Source organism: Heterocephalus glaber, unplaced genomic scaffold (genome assembly GCF_053883595.1).
Source record: "Heterocephalus glaber isolate CG9 unplaced genomic scaffold, H.glaber_assembly_v1.0 deba00001428, whole genome shotgun sequence".
Taxonomy (NCBI): Eukaryota; Metazoa; Chordata; class Mammalia; order Rodentia; family Bathyergidae; genus Heterocephalus; species Heterocephalus glaber.
Window position 1 is genome coordinate 30,442,281 of NW_028258293.1, and position 19,117 is coordinate 30,461,397.

General features: G+C 34.7%; 1 protein-coding gene across 9 annotated transcripts in view; it reads left to right on the top strand.

Moving 5' to 3' along the window:
• Nucleotides 1–19,117, top strand: part of Uvrag (UV radiation resistance associated) — a 360,643-nt gene that overhangs the window by 232,289 nt on the left and 109,237 nt on the right. For 6 of the 9 annotated variants that reach the window (XM_087211958.1, XM_087211956.1, XM_087211957.1 and 3 more), the window contains 4 exons: nucleotides 1,491–1,578; nucleotides 2,479–2,539; nucleotides 9,836–10,001; nucleotides 16,805–16,887. In XM_087211958.1, the coding sequence (XP_087068084.1) occupies nucleotides 1,491–1,578; nucleotides 2,479–2,539; nucleotides 9,836–10,001; nucleotides 16,805–16,887 (398 nt within the window). The remainder of the gene's footprint in view (nucleotides 1–1,490; nucleotides 1,579–2,478; nucleotides 2,540–9,835; nucleotides 10,002–16,804; nucleotides 16,888–19,117) is intronic. The other 3 variants (XM_087211960.1, XM_087211959.1, XM_087211963.1) reach the window with 1 other exon arrangement.

A 19,117-nucleotide genomic window follows, 5' to 3' on the forward strand; every position in this document is an offset into this window, starting at 1 on the left:
GCGATCTTGAGCTGGTGATATCACTCAGTGATAAAGTGCTTGCCCAGCATGTGCAAGGCTGAGTTTGATTCTCAACACCAAAAACAAAACAAAGTAGCGTTCTTTAAAAATTGCTGGTATCAATTTATATTCTATATACCTCAATACTGATTTATTTATTTCATAAATATTTAAGTGCCAACTTGATGTCATGTACTGTGCTAGAGGCAGTTATGAAAGCTGCTAATATATAATCATAATCAGAAGCACAGTGTTCTAGTTTCCCAAGCTACAGCACCAGGAATTAACCTTCTCTTCCTGTCTTCTAAAAACAGTTGCACTTATGTGGGTTTTTTTCTTCAATAATTTCTTCTGATCTACTCCTGCTTCTTGATAGCTTTTGGATTACCTCAACAGTACCTAGGAAAATCTCTCCAACTTCTTGCCATTTAGCTTCCATTCTTCTCCTCTTAAAATAGTCTTTTTAGCACATTTTTCTCTCTTTTTTTTTTTGGTACCAGGGATCGAACTCAGGACCTTGTGCTTGCAAGGCAGGCACAATGCCACTGAGCTAAATCCCCTTCTCTTCTTAATAAAGTGATTGTTCAGCTCACTTTTCAAATAGCTTTCAGTACATTGGTATTACACAACTATAATTTTAGCCACTCCCCAGCTTAGCATGGTGTGAATAGTTTTTCTTTTTCCCAACACATGTTTACTTCATTGTCACTTCTGTTCCTTTTCTCATCTTCACTCACCTTCCTGAAAATACCTGTAGCCTGAATTTTTCTCTGACGGATCTTACCAAAAAAGATATAAGAATATTAGATGTAGCTAGCATAGTGGTAAAGGCTTGTAATCTCAGTATTTAGGAGGCTGATGCAAGGAGACTGCAAATTCAAAGCCAACTTGTTGTTTTTCAAGGTAGCTATGACATATATTTGTGAGTGAAATAATTTTCTTAAGGAAGTACCGTATGGATCTTTGCTGAAATCAGATTGGCCTCATTAAGTAATGGCTATGCAACTTTGGCTCAGTTTACTCAGCCTCTTGAAATCTTGTTTGCTAGCCATATGTAATGGCACATCCCTATAATCTCAGCATTTAGGCAGGAGGATCATAAGTTCTAAGCCAGCCTGAACTATGTAGCCAGAGGCATCGTTTCCAAAGAACAAAAATAAGTAAGTCTTGTTTTCTTGTTTATGAATGGGTAGAATAATATCAACTTAGGGGAGTTGTAATAATTGAATAAAGTCATCTGTAATACTCTGGGTATATATTAGGTGCTCCATGAGTGCCCTTTGTGCCCTTATCTTAGCATATTGCTGGGCACACTGTATAGTATTTGGATAAATCAGAACTCACGGTAGCTATTATTCTTATCTCTACTTCTGAGTTCCTGTGACCTACAGACCACTTAATTATCCTCTCCATATTATGTGGAAATAAATGTTAGAAAGCATGCAAGCGTATTTTTAAAATAATTGTACCCTTTTTTCTTTCCTCATTAGAGAACTCTTTCTGAAGACTAATGCCCAGTTGACAATTCGTTGCAGGCAATTACTCTCTGAGCTTTCCTACATTTACCCTGTTGATTTGGTAAGTTTAAAATTTTCTGAAAATATTTTTCTTCTTGCAAAGATGATTTCCATTTGAAATTTCCTCTCAATGAAAAAAAAAAACTTGTTGCTCTAGTTTTAGTCATATGCTTTCTCATGATCAGTTCAGGAGCTTTTGTCTATTTAAAATGTAGATTGAGACTTAGTTGGCATTAGGTTCCAAAGTTTTATTTTTATTTTTTATCAGTTTGGTGATGGGATGCATGAATTATCATCAGAAATAATACTAAATTATTTATGGTTTCTCTAGAATCTTTTTACTGAATCATAGTATTCCCTACTGTCATTTCTCACACATAAGTGCAGATGCGTATCATTGCTTTAAAAATGTAATCGCTAATTTATACTTATTGGTGTTCATTAAGATATTCCTGGGGGTAATTATCAAAATGTTACATTTTGAACCTAGTTTCTTAGAATATATACAACAGGTAAAATTTAAGTAAAACTAATTAGGATTCTTTTTTAGAGGACCAAATCTGTTAAATTCAATGGTTCTCTTGTTAATGAAAATTGATTTAAAAGAGTTACTTTCAAAGAAGAAAGTTAGTAGCATTTGAGTTTGCTCACAGAATCTTACTCAGTAGAAATTAGCCAGAAGATATTTCCGTCATAATTTTATATGGCTTCTTTGGGTATGATATCTTAAATATTTTTATTATAAAAAATTTCAAGTATGCATATATATATATATATATATATATGGAGATAATACAGTAAATCATGTAGTCATCACCCAGCTTCAACCATTATGATAATATTTTGAGACTATGATAGTATGACGTCAGCACTAACCTACTGAATCCTTTGAGATTCTACTTAGTGTTTCTTTGCTTTATATATGAAAAGAATTAATTTCACTCTTTGGTTAAATTCACAGAATGAGCATAAGGATTACTTTGTATGCAGTGTCAAATTGCCTAATTCTGAGGACTTCCAAGGTATTTTATTTCTTACTTGTAAAGATTTGGTATATAGCAGTGTAAGGGACTAGAGTTGTCTTGGAATGCTGGTTGCCTAGCACTTTGTCCAAAAGGGTCTTTGGACACTGTGTCTCATCCCACTTAGAAGTATGTAAAGTCAAATTCCTTGATGATGGGTGTAACAGGATATTTGGTTTAATCATGAAAAAAAAATTATTCTTTGTATTTGAAATTTAAAAGAAAATTGTTTTTTAAATGTGTGTTAAGCAAAACAGGGAGTAGGGTTCTTAAGAATACTAAAAATCTCCCTATCCTTTTTGTTTGATTTTTATTAAAAATTTTGTGTGTGGTTTAGAAGCAGAGAAACAGCAAAGTTTGATCTGCTCATTTGCAGTCATTTTCCTGCTAACTTGAAAAGCAATTGAAATTGAAATTTTGTAGCATTCCCGCTATCATAGGTTTAATTTACTATACTATCATTTCTCTCTTCTTGCATTAAAGTGTTTTGGAATATGATTCCTAGTAATTTCTATATTTTAAAATTTTTTTTTCTATTCTACAAGTATGCTCACAAAAAGAGATTATTTTTGATAGCAAAGTGGTTTTTTTCCCCTTACCCTAAATGATGCTTTGAGGCTTACTAAATATCTTTATAAATGATTTTCAAAGCTAGCATACATAAGATTTATTTGGGAAGAAGTTTATTAAAGAAGAGAACTTTACTAAGTTTGATCAGGACTTTCTTCCATTTCTCTTTAAAGAAACTGCTGTTATTTGTGGTCCTTTGACATTTAGACTTTTTAAATTAATTACCTCCATGGCCTTATGTCAAATAAGTAGTTGGGATGTGATATAGGAGAGTGATAAACCAGGAGTTGGAAAACCATGTAGTTTGGAGCAACTTTGAGTTGATTTTCTTATCAACTATCTAGCGTGGACATATATCCTACCTGTCTTACATGATTCTTGTGAAAATTAAGTGAGCTATACCAGTATCTGTAAATAAGAAGTTTTGCCTTAACTGTAGTCCTCACAAAACCAAGGAAAACCTGTGAGAAAAGTGTCATTCAGGGACTTGCTCGAGACTACAAAGCCAGGTAGTGATATAGCTGGGATTTGTATGATTCCATTGTACAATGCTCCTTCAAGCCTCTGCAAGTTTCACAAATGTACTTTACTGTTAATTTTAGTCAGTTGTAATGTCTTGATGCCCATGGCACACATGTTCCTCATTCATTAATTGAAAAAAAATAGTTATTGAATAACTTTATGCCAGGCACTGTGCTGATTTTAAAGAATACAATAATGAAAAAAACAAACATGTTCTCTCCTTTCATGAAGCATACACCTTATTGAGGAAAACAACCAATAAATAGGAAAATAAGTAATTACCGAGTATTCAATGAAAGAATATGCTATCGTAGAGGATGAGGGAACCTACTATAGATAAAGCCATCAGAAGACCTCTCTGAGGAGAAACATTTGACAGAAAATTTAAAGGCTGAAAGGAGCCAGCAGTGCTACTGCTGGGGAAAGAGCATTCTTGGGACAGGGGACAGTGAGTACATAAATCATGACCAAGTAGACACCTGAAACTCAGAGCAGGGTATCGAAGAAAAGACTTGTATTTTATTTTTTTAAAAAAAAGACTTATATTTTAGGCAAATCACATAATCTCTCCTCTTAATTTCTTTGCCTATAAAATGAGATAATATTTGTCTCTCTAATTTATTGTGGTGATTGAGGTAACATTTGAAAGAGCTATTCATATAGGAGGTACTCAATAAATATAATTGGAATTAATTACAAAGGGGAAGGGTGAGCAGAGTGGGGTGTAAGAGAAGGCAGGGAGGGAGGGAGGAAGGGAAGGGAAGGGATCAGAAGGGACTGATCAAGGAATCAAACAGACTGTGGCTGGACCATAGTGAGCAATGGGAAAGGGTTATGTTAGTGGAGGCAGGAGAGATCATGAGGCCACTGTAAGGAACTTCTGTTTAATTCTCAGTGAAGTGGGCAGTGCCTGAAGGAATTCAAGAAGGGGCATGGCATGTGCTGAGCTCTGCTTGAAACACTGGCTGCTAAATACCAAATGATTGGAAGGGAGCAGAAAGGGAAGCAGAAATAGCTGTAGTGGTGGTCTCTTATTTTAGTCCACTCACAGAGGTTTTGTGATTCTATTTTTGTTTTGTTTAAGGTACCTGTTTCCTAGTTTTTCCTAGCATTTATAGCTGTTTACACTTAGAATGTCCAATTAAGCCAAATACATTCTCCATACCCTTTAAAAAAAAACTAGTGTAACTTTTTAATACAATTGCTAAAAAATGAAATGAGAGATAAAGTAAGTGTTTAATTTTACTCTCTATAACCCCTCAAAATTAGAAATTTTAAGGGCCAGGGATTTAGCTCAGTGGTGCCACCACTTGCCTCATGACCACAAGGACCGGAGTTCAATCCCTGGTACCAAAAAAAAAAAAGAAACTTTAAGAGGCATATGTAATAGTGTTGAACTTTAAAGTCACACGTTAGCATTATACAAGGCACTTCCATATAGTAAATGTGCTGCATGCCCTGTTTCTTATCTACTGTGCTAGATGTTGAGAGTGTATAAGAAGATTAAGATGTGGAGCCATCTTCAGTGTTATTATAGTCCTGATGAGGGCATTAGATTTGTAATCTGGCCCAGAAATATTTATTGAATCCATAATCTACATCAGGTACTTAGAAGGTTGTACCAGGTATGGGAGAGACAAGTAGGAACAATAAGTTTTATCAAGCGGAGTTCAAGAAAACCTTTGTAGGGAGATGATACCTGAGCCATCATAATTGATGAATAGTATTCTCCTGTGGAAAGAAGGATAGGAAGATGCTTTAGATTGGGTTACTATGGAAACATGGAACATCATACATGATGTTATCACAGTTATTTAAGTCTCACAGTTATATTTCCTTCTCTGAAGAAAGGAATTATCTTCAGTTCCTTATAAAACAAGAAAATTGAGGCTCAAAGAGATTAGTTCATTTTTTTAAGGATTCATATTAGCCAATGGTAAAACTTAAATTATCACAGACCTTTCTGATTTTTATGTCCAGTATTCCTGTCATGAAGTAGTTTTCTTCCTTGTTTTGAATTATAACCTCTTCTAAGCTTCTGACAGCTCTTTAGCAGCTACATTTCTAGCAGAAACTTAGTGAAGCAACTCCAAACTGGTTATTCTGTGCTATTCATGAAACTTTGCTGGATAAACTTTATTCTGCATGGGTTGATACAGCTTGGGTAACTCCACTGTAGGGGCCCAACATTTGTTGTGCTTTTCTGAATGGGTAAGTTACTGTAGAGTATCCCACAGGACCTGGACACAGTGGGAGAAAATTGTCCAGTGAAGGGTATTCATCTGAGTTCCATTGACTGAGACATCCAGTTTAAAAATAAAAATGTTTGTGCTGTGTGTTTTTAAGTAATCCATAACACAAGAGCCTTTTGTGGTAATGAGACCCAGATTTCCTTCTGTGTCTGTATCCCTTTATGCAGGCATGATTTCTTGGAAAGGAGAGTCCATATGTCAAACAGTGTCTCATTGAAAACATGGACTGATTCCATAGATGCTGTGGCAGTGATTAGAGTCTTAAATATTTTGTCCTGTCTGGATCAGTGGGTGCTTGGTTCCTTAACAAATCAGCTGCCTCAGTGATTGGGAAGGCAGGATGGTAAGAGCTTTTAGATCACTTATTGTACTTGGATGCATTTTAATATTTTGTCCAACATATAAACCAAAAAAACATTTGATTTAATTTATAATGTTGTCATGGCCATTGCGTGTTTGTGGAATTTATTGTCATAAAAATTGTACAAAGCTGCAGCCTTCTGAGGCTTTCTATATTGAAAAAGCAAATCATGAGTACTTATTAATGAGGAAAGTATGCACTTTTGTTTTGTTTTTAAGCCCCTTAAAACATTGCGTGAATTTGTAACTTTTTCATATACCCGAGTCTTACAGTTTATCCCTGTTGGTCTGTGGAGCATCCACTCCCCTTCCAACTTTTTCTTAGCAACAAAACTATCATCTGTGACCCTCCTAACCCAAAGAGCAGTATAAGAAACAAAAAGCTGTGGGCTCTGCACTAGGTGTTATGGACGTCATCAATGCTTACTGGAAAAGCACACCCCAGAGAGCCATGTTTTGGCTTTGGCAGGTAAAAAAGTCTTTCAGATCTTGGAATGCTTGAAACCTTAAACCTTTTGGTTTTTTAGCTAAAGTGATTGGCAACAGAATGTGACATCTGAGGTTGCATGGCCTGCAATAGCCATAATTAACCACATGAGTTCACATTTTCCCACTAGAGGTTCGGTGGTCTTGGGGTGATGAAAGTGACTTCCCTACCAGGAGGTGGTTTTCCTTCTGAGGGTATTGGCATACCCTTGGGCCCTGTAATGCTTCGCCCATGGTCCTTTTAAAATGCTTTTTAATATAAAGCTTCAATATTGGAAATCCAACTCCACAGTGTTTAACAGTGAGACTGTGATGGAGCACTGTGGCCTGGAATGGGAAACAACCTACAGTTTTTAATAGGTGGAGCAGGGAGTCTTGTGGCCACAATGGTGAGTGTGAATAACCTGAATCAAAGCTGATTTCCAATATGATTCAATTCTCATTGTTTGCTGTTGCCTTTTGGCTTTTGGTTTCTCTTAAAGATGCCTCTTTATGCTTAAATTTAAGCAGTATTGTTTTGTTCATCAGAAGGAAGTGATATTAGAAGACTGATCCCTTATTCTTTTTTTTTTTTTTTTGGTATTGGGGTTCGAACTCAGGACCTTGTGCTTGCAAGGCAGGCAGCGGAACCACTGAGCTAAATCCCCAGCCCCTCCTTACTCTTTTAATAAAGATGTGTAGCCTCAAAATATGCAAATACAATTCTTTAGCATTAGCCCTTGAGTAATGTAACAAAAATGTAGATACTTGAGGGTTTAGCATTTGATAGATTTTTTAAAGCATTTATAGTTTGCACATGAGCTGTTTGGAAGACTAAAAAGAGACTTTTTGATGTTTTCTGGATGTTTTTTAATCTTTATGTATTATGTTATATAGGAAGGGAAAAGTTTACTTAGTACAATGCACATATAGCAGAGTCCCAACTTTGCATAATATTGTCCTTCTTTATTCTAAGTTCTTTTCTTCTGTCTTTCACTCTCTTCAAAAGATTCTTAAAGTCCACATCCTTCATAGAAATATTTTCAGATTGGTAAACTCTGTTAACAGAAGGCTGAAGGCAGGATTCAGCAACCTGTGAAGGAATTCATAGTCCCAGTTTAGGACTGTAGACTTAGATACTTTGGAAACAGAGATATTTTGAGGTGTGGCTAATTTTTTTTCCCAATTCTCTCATTCATTCCGTTACTCACTTATTTTTCCTCTATGACTTTGACTGAGCCATAACACCTGGACCTTATTTTTTTGAGTTGATACTGTCATGCTCTATGATTTCTAAGGTTTTTCCTAGTCTAATATTATATGAAGATAAATTTGTAGTATAAAGTAATTTTAGTCTCTAAGGTAGTATATATAGGTTCAAAAGAAAGTGTTGATGTAGTGATCAAGGTACTTGGGTGGTACTGGGGCAATTGATATGTTCTCCAAAATAATTAGGATTCAAGTTAATGAAGGCACAACTCAGTAGTCAGTTGTAATTAATGCTGTTTTAATTTTTTTCATGAGGCTGTTTTGAGAAAATGACAAACATTGTTTGAGAAGTCCTTTTTCTTTCAAATACTAGATAAGCTACTGAGGACTCAGAAACTTTTTATTTGTTCTTTATCCTTACTAGAAAAGTGTGAAAAAACTAAGATGGTACATGTGTGTCATGTGCTTGGTACATTTTAGGCTCCCAAGTTTAAAAATCATTACGTTAGTTTTTTAACAGTAAAGTTCTGAGACAGTATGGCAGAGTGGTAGAGGATTTGGTGTCAGGCCAACTTATTTACTAGCTTTAATACTTTGGACAGCTTCTTTAATCTCTTTGAGCCTTAGCTTATCTATAAAATGAATGAAATAGCATTTAAAAGGTGCCCGGTTTAGTAATTGTTGGCAAGTGGATGACTTATCAGATGTAAAGTACTGCAAGCGATTCTGGACAGAAAAATATATAGTAGTAAAGGTTACCTGTTTTTATAAGATGATCAAAGAGAAAGCAAGAACTTGTTATTATAGACAAAAAGGTAGAGAATTCACTAAGGAATGGATGCCTACAGTGTTATTCCTACCATAGAAAGGTAGTGCTTAGATAATGAAGTATGACTACAAAAGAAAAATGTGAAAAATATTACTAATAATTGAGACATGCTTAGAAGTCAGGAAATAGTCAAGCCATGGCCATCTTAATCATTTTAGCCTTCTTCTCTTGCCAGATAGGGAATTCCAGATTATGTGTTAACTCCTTTAGTGTGAAAATGTGTGCATAATACGTGCATGTGCACTTCTTAAAATATTTTAAGACTATCATATAACAGTTACTTTTTCCTTTTTCTGAGGGAAATTTAAAATGTGTTGCATTACTTTCAGTTCTGAATACCTGAATCATCACTAATCACGTTATAGGGACAGAAATCTAGATGAGTTTTAAAATGTAATTATCTGTGGCTTTTGAAAAGCTAGATGTTCATGTTTGGCTGTATGATGCATGGATTTTTTTTCCCCAGTAGTTACTTCCACCTCACTTGTATGTAGTGGTGTGAAGAATGTGAGATTTGACCTTTAGCTTTTACTATAAAATGTTTTTCTCCCTTAGCCCATCTCAAACATCACGGACTTACTTATGCTTTACTGTCTTATCAATATCAAAAACATACCTCATGAGGGTATATTATACTATTTTATTTCATTTTAGAATTAATAATGTTATATAATAGTACAACAATATCACTATCCCTAGAAAGTTGTTAATGGATAAAATGTGCAATGATGATACAGTGTGTATCTTTAAACCTTTGAAATTAATTTTCCCATCATGTGATAGACTCAATTGTTAATTCCTACTTTAAAAATGATGGGAAAGAAAGTAATGGATATTTGGGTACACTAAGAATTATTGCTTAAGGTATATATCAAATGTTATATCGTATTACTGGGAAATAATTTTAAATATTAATAGATGAAATTTCAAGACTCACTGTTTAGATTTGTATAAAATTCATATAATTTAGATAAGTGATTAGTATTTTATTTGCCACTTATAAAATAGCCCTAATATTTATTTATTATCTCACAGCTGCATTTATAAGGTAAATGGTTGTTTTCTTTTCCTCTGCTTTTGAATTTACAGCAAAAGATGATGGAAGCATTGCTGTTGCCCTTGGTTACACTGCACATTTGGTCTCCATGATTTCCTTTTTCCTACAAGTGCCCCTCAGATATCCTATAATTCATAAGGGGTCTAGATCAACAATCAAAGATAATATCAATGACAAGCTGACTGAAAAGGAAAGAGAGTAAGTGTCTTCTTTTTAAGTTTTTTTTTAACATCAAGCCAGTATGAAATATGAATGAAACATCAGGTATATTAATAGTATAAAATGTTGACCTAAACTGTGGCAACTTTTATGTAGTTTTTGTAAAGTGTTCCATTTCTTCTAAATAAAATGTAATTATTCAATTAGATTTTAATGGTTGAACTCCAGTACTTTCAGTACAAAAATTGTGATATTAGCAAAATTGATTCATTTAAATTCGGTTACTTTCCTTTCAATTTTGCGAGGACAGATGTCATGTGCTCTGCAAATACTGATACAACACCTGTTACCCACCACTGAACAAGTGAAATGGTTAGAAGATTTGTGAGAAAACCAACCAGAAGAAGGATAAAAGATTTAGCACGAGATTGAACACAGATGAAACATAAATTAGTGAACTGGAAGACAGATCAGTTAAAAATATAGACCTCCCCTGACTTATGACTTGATTTACAATTTTTTGACTTTATAACAGTGTGAAAGTAATATGCCTTTAGTAGAAACCAGTTAGAATTTTGATGTGTTCCTAGGCTAACAATATGTAGCATGATATGCACTTGCACATTGTTGGGCAGCAGCAGTAATCCACAGCTGCCAGGCAGCCACATGCATAAAAAAGTAAACAACTGATACTCTACAGAGTACTGTGTTACTAAGCTGTGATGTTCTGTAAATTAGGTATATTGAACACATTTTCATCTCAGTGACATTTTAAACTTATGATGGTTTTATTAGGACATAACCCCATCGTAAGTCAAGGAACATCTGTATCTGGACCAAAGTACAAAGAACTAAAGACATGGAATGTAGGGAAAAGTGATAGAAATGAAAGACACAATAGAAATGTTCTCAAATATACATATAACTGCAGTCACAAAGCAGTTGGAGAGTAAGAGGTAAACATAATATTTAAAGAGATAATTACTCGGAATTTTTTTATTTAGTCAGAGGCCAAGCTACAAATTCAAAAAATAACAGAATAACTCCAAAGAAAACACTAAGGAAGATTCAAACAACTGAAGACCCAAGACAAAGTGAAAATATGAAAGCTAGCTAGAGAAAAATATGTTGTTATTGAAAGGCTTATAATAAAATCAGAGGCTCAATTCTGAATAGAAACAAAGGGAAGCTAGAAGTTGATGTGATATTTTTACATACTGAACTGTAAGAAAATAACTGCTTACTTGTAATTCTATACCCAGTGAAATTATCCTTCAAAAGTAAAAGCAAAATAAAGACATTTCAAACCATCAAAACCAAGAAAATTCAGCAGACCTACTCTAGAGAAAATATCAAAGATAGGATAAAAATAATCTCATACAGAACCGTAGATATGGAGGAAGGCACAAAGAGCAACAGAAGGGATAAATATGAGTATATCTAAATTAATTTCATAAAGCAAATAGCCATTGGGTTCTAAATGTAACATGCATATATAAATGTATGTAGAATTGTAATTAATGATCTAAGATAAAAGGTGGGAAAAGGCAAATGGAATTGAAGCACTGTAAGATCTTTGTCTGGAAAGTGATAAAAATACTAATTTATATTACACTCTAATGAATCAAGGATGTATATTTTAAAGCAACAATCAGTAAAAGAATTGCTTTGTATGACCAAAATTTAATAGAAGAGATAAATGGGAAAAAGTACTTGACTCATCCAAAAGAAGGCAAGAAAAAAAGTGAACTCTAAATAAGTGGTATAAACAGAAAACAAATAGTAAGTTTGTACGTGTGAACCCAAACTTACCCTATAATTACATTAACTATAAGTGGTATTAATGTTCTGAAAAACAAAGTTTGTCTTAAGGTAAACTCATTCTGCTTCTAAGAGACACCTTACATATAAGAATACAGAAATATTGAAAGCAAAGGTGTATAAAGATATATTATGCAAATATTATCCAATGAAAACTAATGTAACTATACACAGAACTATACATGTGCATAACTTCTAACATATAGACAAAAATTCACAGAACTTTAAGAAAACCTAACAGTGGACTTTCAATTTTCTTATGAACAACTTTATGCTGATATATTTAAAATTTAAATCAAATGCCTAAAATTTTAGAAAAATGCTATTTTCCAAGATGGTTACATGAATAATTAGAATTTAGAAAACTTCACACTAGGGTAAAGGAAGGGGCTATAGAATAATCTAGGTGAGTTATTCTCAACCCTGACTGCATGCTAGAGTCATCTGGAGAGCTTTTATAATGAACTCCTCATCCCCAGATTCCTGACCTTTCCTCCAGAGATTCTGCTTTAGTTGATAGGCCCCAGCCAGGCATTAAGCATTTTAAAAAAATCTTATGAAGTGATTCTGAAATGTAGTCAGGGTTGAGAACTACCGTTATAGATTGAAAAAATATTGTGTTCGTGGCATAAAGAAATGGAAAATCCAACTTAATCTCTCTTAAAAATATAATACAGTATTTTGGGCCACATTCTCCTCTGAGCTCCCTACCTGTAACAGGGACCTGGAGGCTGGGCCTGCAAATGCCCGATGGGTGACTAAAAACAGGACAAAGCTTACTCTCTCTGGTCAGCTCTGCACAGAGGCGTTAGTCACTTAAGGAATGTCCGTAACGTACAGGTTATTAGGCCTCAGTTTACCCAGCCTGTCTTGTTCTCCTTCAAGACTAAGGACACCAAAAAAAACAAAAAAGAAATGAAAAATCCTCAAGCATATTGAGTATAACCAACATCTCTGTCTCCTAAAACATTTTCATCACCCCAAAGGAAAATCCAGTACCCATTCAGCAATTACTACCTAAGTCCCACCTTACCTCATCCCCTGGCAACCACTTACCGGCTTTCAGTTACTATGGGTTTGTGAATTCTGGATATTTTATATGAATGGAGTCACATAATATGTGACCTTTTTTTCCTCTGGCTTCTTTCAGTTAGCATAATGTTTGTGAGGTGTATGCATTGTTACAGCATAATGAAGACTTCATTTATTTTTATGATCAAATATTTTCCATTAAGTGTGTTTATACCACATATTGTTTATTCATTTATCTCTTGATGGACATTTGAGTTATTTCTACCCCATGGTTATTGTGAATAGTGTTGCTATGAATATTTACTTAGTTGTTTGAGTACTCATTCTCAATTCTTTGGGTATATACTTACTAGTGAAATTGATAAATCATTTGGTAATTCTATATTTAACTTTTTGAGGAACCAACAAACTATTTTCCATAGCAGCTGCACTGTTTTATATTCCCAGATGTGAAATAGTATCTCTTTGTAGTTTTGATTTGTATTTCTTTATTGAATAATGATGTTTTTGTCTTTTCATGTGCTTGCTGATCATTTGTATATCTTTGGAGAAATATCTGTTCATATCCTTTGCCCCTTTTTAAATTGGTTTATTGATCTTTTTTGTTGTTGTTGTTGTTCAGCTGTAATACTTCTTTATGCAATCTGAAGAATAGACTTATCAAATATATGATTTGCAAATACTTCTCCCATTCTATGGGTTGATGTTACAATTTAAAGTAAAAAATTAAGGTCGATATTTTATGTGGCCTTGACATCTGGTGAAAATAGGAGGTTTCCAATTACCCTTCGTTTCAGTTCCCTGACAGCTAGGGAATCACTGGAAAATACCATACACATCTTCCAGCTGGAACCCAGCATTGTCTCTGTCGTTTGATACTATGAAGCCTGTTTGTTTAAACAGAACCTATAGCCTAGTCTGCTTTTGTTTCTATAAGAAAGTATTTCATACTGGGTAATTTATAAACAATAGAAATTTATTTCTCATCACTCTGAGGAAGGGAAGTCCAAGATCAAGGGGCCAGCAGGATCATTGTTCAGTGGGGGAGCTGCTATCTCTGCTTTCAAGATGATGTCCTGTTGCTTCATTCTACAGAGGGGAAGGATGCTGTTTCCTCAAGTAGGGAGAGGGACGGGAGGTGTGTAAAAGGACCAAACATCTTCCTCAAGACCTTTTATAATGACATTAATCCATTCATGAGGGCAGAGCCTTTCTGACTTAACCACCTCCCCAAAGGCCCAATCTCTTGACCCCGATACATTGGGGATTACCATAGTGTCCTGTTTACTCTTTTCCTAAGTACAGCCCTCATGCATGGCATATGGTGTCTTCTTTCTGAGGGCTGTGAGTACGTGTGACTAATAATCTGCCCTCAATCTCATCTGTCTGTCCAGTGTCAGTTGTTAAGTGTTTAACTATCCCTATAACCTTAGGGAAGAAATCTCTCCACTTTCAATGGGGTGAAGAGGAAGCATTTTCACAATCTTTATAGTATCCTTTGGTGCACAAAAGTTTTTTAATGAAATCCAATCTGCATTTTTTTATTGTTTCTTGTGGTTTTAGTGTCATACCTAAAATCCATCCTCATATCCAAGGTCATGATGATTTATTCCTATGTTTTCTTATAATAATTTTATAATTTCAGTTTTTGTTTTTAGGACATTGTTCTATTTTGAGTCGTTATATATAATGAAAAGACTGCTCCTTTCTCTTTGAAAGACCTTGGCACCTATATTGAAAATTAATTGGCCATGGATTCTTTCTAGACTCTCTTTTCTGGTCCATTACCCCAGTACCATAAGTTTTAGAATTTAGAAGTATGTGTATTCCAACTTTGGTGTTCTTTTTCATATTGTTTTGGCTATTCAGGGTCCCTTGGAATTCTATATGAATTTGAGGATCAGCCTCTTTGTTTCTGCCTAAAAGACCCATAGATTACTTTGAGTAATAGTGCCTTCTTATTAGTAGTCTTTCAGTGGGTTGTTTTTTATTTATTTAGGTCTTCTTCAGTTTCTTTTAACACTGTTGTGTAGACTTCAGTGTACAAGTGTTGCACCTCCTTGGTTAAATTGATTCCTGTATATTTTATCATTTGAATTCTATTGTAAATTGAATTATTTTCCTAATTTCTTTCAGATTGTTTAGACTTTATGTTGAGATCATGTTGTCTATGAATAGAGATAGTTTTATTTTTTCCTTTTCAGTTTGGATGCTTTTTTTTCTTACCTAATTTTTCTGTCTAGAACTTACAGCAGCAAGCGTCCTCATCTCGTTTATCATTTTAAGAGCAAAGAATTTAGTCTTTCACCATTGAGTATGATATTAGCTTCGACTTTTTCATAAATGCCTTTAATCGTGTTCAGGAAGTTCTTTTCCACTTCTAGTTTTCTGAGTTTTTTTCATAAAAGGATTTTGTCAAATGGTTTTTCTGTAAAAATTGAGAAAAATGTGTGATTTTATTTTTCTTCTATTAATGTGGTATATTATGTTGATTGTTTTGTTGTATGTTGAACCTCCCTTGCATTCCTGGAAAATTTGCACTCTTATTAAACTGCTTGTATTTAAAATGCTCTTAGATTCAGTTTGCTATTTTGTTGAAAATTTTTGCTTCTGTATTTGTAAGATGTCAGACTTTTGTCTGGCTTAGGTATCAAGATAATACTTCCCAGTCTCATAAAATGAGGAAGGAAATCTTTTTTCTTCTATTTTTTGGAAGAATTTGATAATTCCTGTTAATTCTTCCTTAAATATTTATTTGAATTCACCAGTGGAGCTCTCAGGTCCCAGAATCTCTTTTTGGGAGGATTGTAAATCACTGATTTGATTTCTTTATTTGTATTACATCTGTTCAGATTTTCTGAATATTTCTGAGTCAGTTTAGATAATTTATGTTTCTAGGAAAATGTCCATTTCATCCAAGTGATCTAATTTGATGCTGTACAATTTTTCATGTATTTTCTAACAGTCATTTTTGTCTCTGTAATATCTCTAGTAATGTCCCCATTTTGATTACTGATTTAAATTATTTTCATCTTTTTTCATAATCTAGCTGAAGGTTTAATTTAGTTGATTTTCTTAAAGAACTGACTTTTGGTTTCATTGGTTCCTTACTATTTCCTTCATTCTGCTAGCTTTCTTTGTTGTTGTTTTGTTCTTTTTGTAGTTCCTTAAGATATAAAATCAGATTATTGAGCATCTTCTTTGCTAATGTCAGTGTTGATACCAATCAGTGTCCCTATTTTATATATTTTATTGTATTGTGATTTTATTTTCATTCATCTCAAGATATATTTTGATTTCTCTTTATGATATTTTCATTGACCTTTGGTTGTTTAAGAGAGTGATGTTTAACTTTTATGTATTTGTGAATTTTCTCATGTTCTTTCCATTGTTAATATCTCATTTCATTCCAATATGACAAAGAAGTTAGTTTTATGATTTTGTTATTTTTTTTAATTAAGATTTGCTTTGTGGCTTATCCTGGAAAATGTTCCACTTGCACTTGAGAAGAATGTATATTCTGTTATTGTTAGATGCAGTTGTGTGTGTGTGTTCTAGTTTATATGCTTTGATAGAATGTGAAAAGTCAGCTCCTTTATATCTCAACCTCCTCACTTTTATGGTGTTATTGTCACAAATTACATCTTTTATATTGTGCCCATAATACTGTTCATATTACTTATTTGTAATTACTTTTATTGATGATCCTAGTTTCTTTTGGGAGGGGGGTTCAACTTACTATCTAGTGTGCTTTAATTTCACCCTGAAGGCTTTACTTCCTCCTTGCACTGAGCCTAATAATCAGGTTGATGTGAAAGGTGAGGGCCTTTTCTGAGCATGACTTCTGTTTCAGAACATGTCTGTATCTTTTTTTTGTATGTTTTTTTCTTGTTTGTTTGTTTGTTTTGTTCTTTGTACTGGGAATTGGGCCAAGGATCTTTGCACTGAGCTACATCCCTAGCACTTTTTAATTTTTTATCTTATGACAGGGTCTCATTAAGTCACTGCATTTCCCAGACCGGGCTCCAGCTTGTGACCCTCTTGCCTCAGTCTCCCAGAGTTCTGATTTCAGGTGTGTACCCCCATGCCCAGCTTGCATGTAGTTTCTGAATTCCCCGGTATACATTTGAATGCTGTAATTTCTCAAAAAAATGTTTCCCTGGTTTTTCTCCCAGGGTTTAGACAATCTCTTCTGCCTCACCTGCAATCTTTTGCTGTAGGTGGCTGTGTGTTATTTGTTGCCTTACACCTTGAACAGTGTTAGCTGGGTTTTGTTGTTGGTGGTGGTGGTGGTGGTGGTGATTGTTTTGAGACAGAATCTCTCTGTATAGCTCAGGGTAGCTTTGAACTCCCTGTGTAGCCCAGGCTGGCCTCAAACTCACAGCAGTCTTCCTGCTTCAGCCTCCAGAGTGCTGGGATTACCGTCATGTACTACCACACTCAGCAGTGTTAGCTGTTTTTAAGCAGTAATTGGCTGGAGATTTAGCTCAGTGGTTTCACTCCCTGCTGCGCAAGCGCAAGAGCCCAAGTTCAATCCCCGGTGCCAAAAACAAAACAAAACAAAAGCAGTAGTAAATTCTGTCTGAGGCATGAGTCCTTGAGAGAGCTCTCAGACAACTTAGAACAGATGAACCAAAGGGGTTTTTTTAGAATAAAGTCTGCTCTGCTCACTCAAGAACCAAAAGCATCACCCTGGGAAGCACCACCCCCAGGCTGCTGTCTTCAGTACTGCTGCTGAGTAGGGCAGGGGATTAGGAGCAGGGCAAGAATTCTGCAGAGATTTTCTCCAGATTTTGAGGGATTTTTCCCCTGATTTAATGTTCACTTGGCTGATATAAGCCTTTGACTATTTTCCAAAGTTTTGCAAAAGTTGATTTTGACAATTTTTGCTTGATTTTGTAATCTTCTCTGGAAGGGCTGGCCCTTAAAGCAGCCATTTTCGTTGACATCATTTGGTTTGTCTAGTGATGAAAAACATTACTTATAAGGGATGAAGGGACTTCTGGCTGATTGTGAGCAAGAGAGACTACCATGACTAGATATGTACTTGAGAAAGAACACCTTATAGTTTTCTGGAAACTGGTCTTCATTCACCCACCTCCAATTTCCACTAGGTTCTAAATTATTAAAATTTGAGTGTCTCCAGATTTTAATCAGATTTTTACATGATAATCTGACGTAAAACAGGAGTTGCAGGAAAATCATTTGGGATGCTTCAAGGAAGGCCATCCCTTGAAATGATAAATATTATTCGGGGAAGTAAAAAGATATCCTCCAGATCAACTGCACCCTTTAATTTGTGAAAGAACATTTTAACATATGGGCAACTGCAAGTAATATAACTCAGTGCAAGCAGCAGTAGAGACTTATTTATTGATCAATTGGTTTTCTTAAGCAATCTAGGAAGGCCAGCTAGATTGGTTGATTATGTTACCCACTTTTACTTTGGCGCCCAAGAGAACCACAGGGGTTGCATTTTTCTGAATGAATTTTAGATATTCTGTCTCTTCTCCCTTTTGGTGAAACATATATTTTGTTGATTCAATTTATACATTTTTGACATTTTAATATCAGTGAAATGAGGTGCATCTTACAGTTAATGGCATGTCATATTTACATTGGTAGTATTTGTCTTTTCTTAGTATTATAAATTAATGCTTCACTTCAGAATTAATGCTATCTTAGATTTATGAATAGTTAACATGTTTTAGCTAGTTTGTGTGTTTTTGCAAAGCTTTTCATATCTTTTTGGAACAACATAGATATATAAATATATAAGCAGAAATACATTTATTGATTATGCTTGTTGATTGAATCAACTGTGGTTATTTTTGCCTGGATCACTGAAAAAGCAGATTAGACATGGTTTTCTTTTCTCTTGGGTTTTCAATTTTGACATAAATGTTTCCAGGGTATTAGATGGAATCAGGCCTTCATGGGAGATGGAAAAATAGGAATTGAATGACTCATTGGACAAATTATACTTAATGTAATAGAGGCCTAGGAATTCTCAGCATCTGCCCTCTCTGATTACCTGCCTCATCTGGCTATTGGCACATGAGATACAAGAGTTCAGAACTCTACTTATCCAGTTTTTCTGGAAGGGAAAAAAAAGATCTTTCTTTCCTTTGTCTGGCCTGTTAAGAAACATGGGTCTGGACTTCATGAAGCCTTGCTTAAATCATTACTTGTGCACCTGCACACTGTAAAGGGAAATTCTGAAATTTTTGCTGCATTTCACTCCAAGGCTCAGACCACAAAACACAAAGGAATGCAGGAAAGGTCCAGCTGCAATGTCCCTA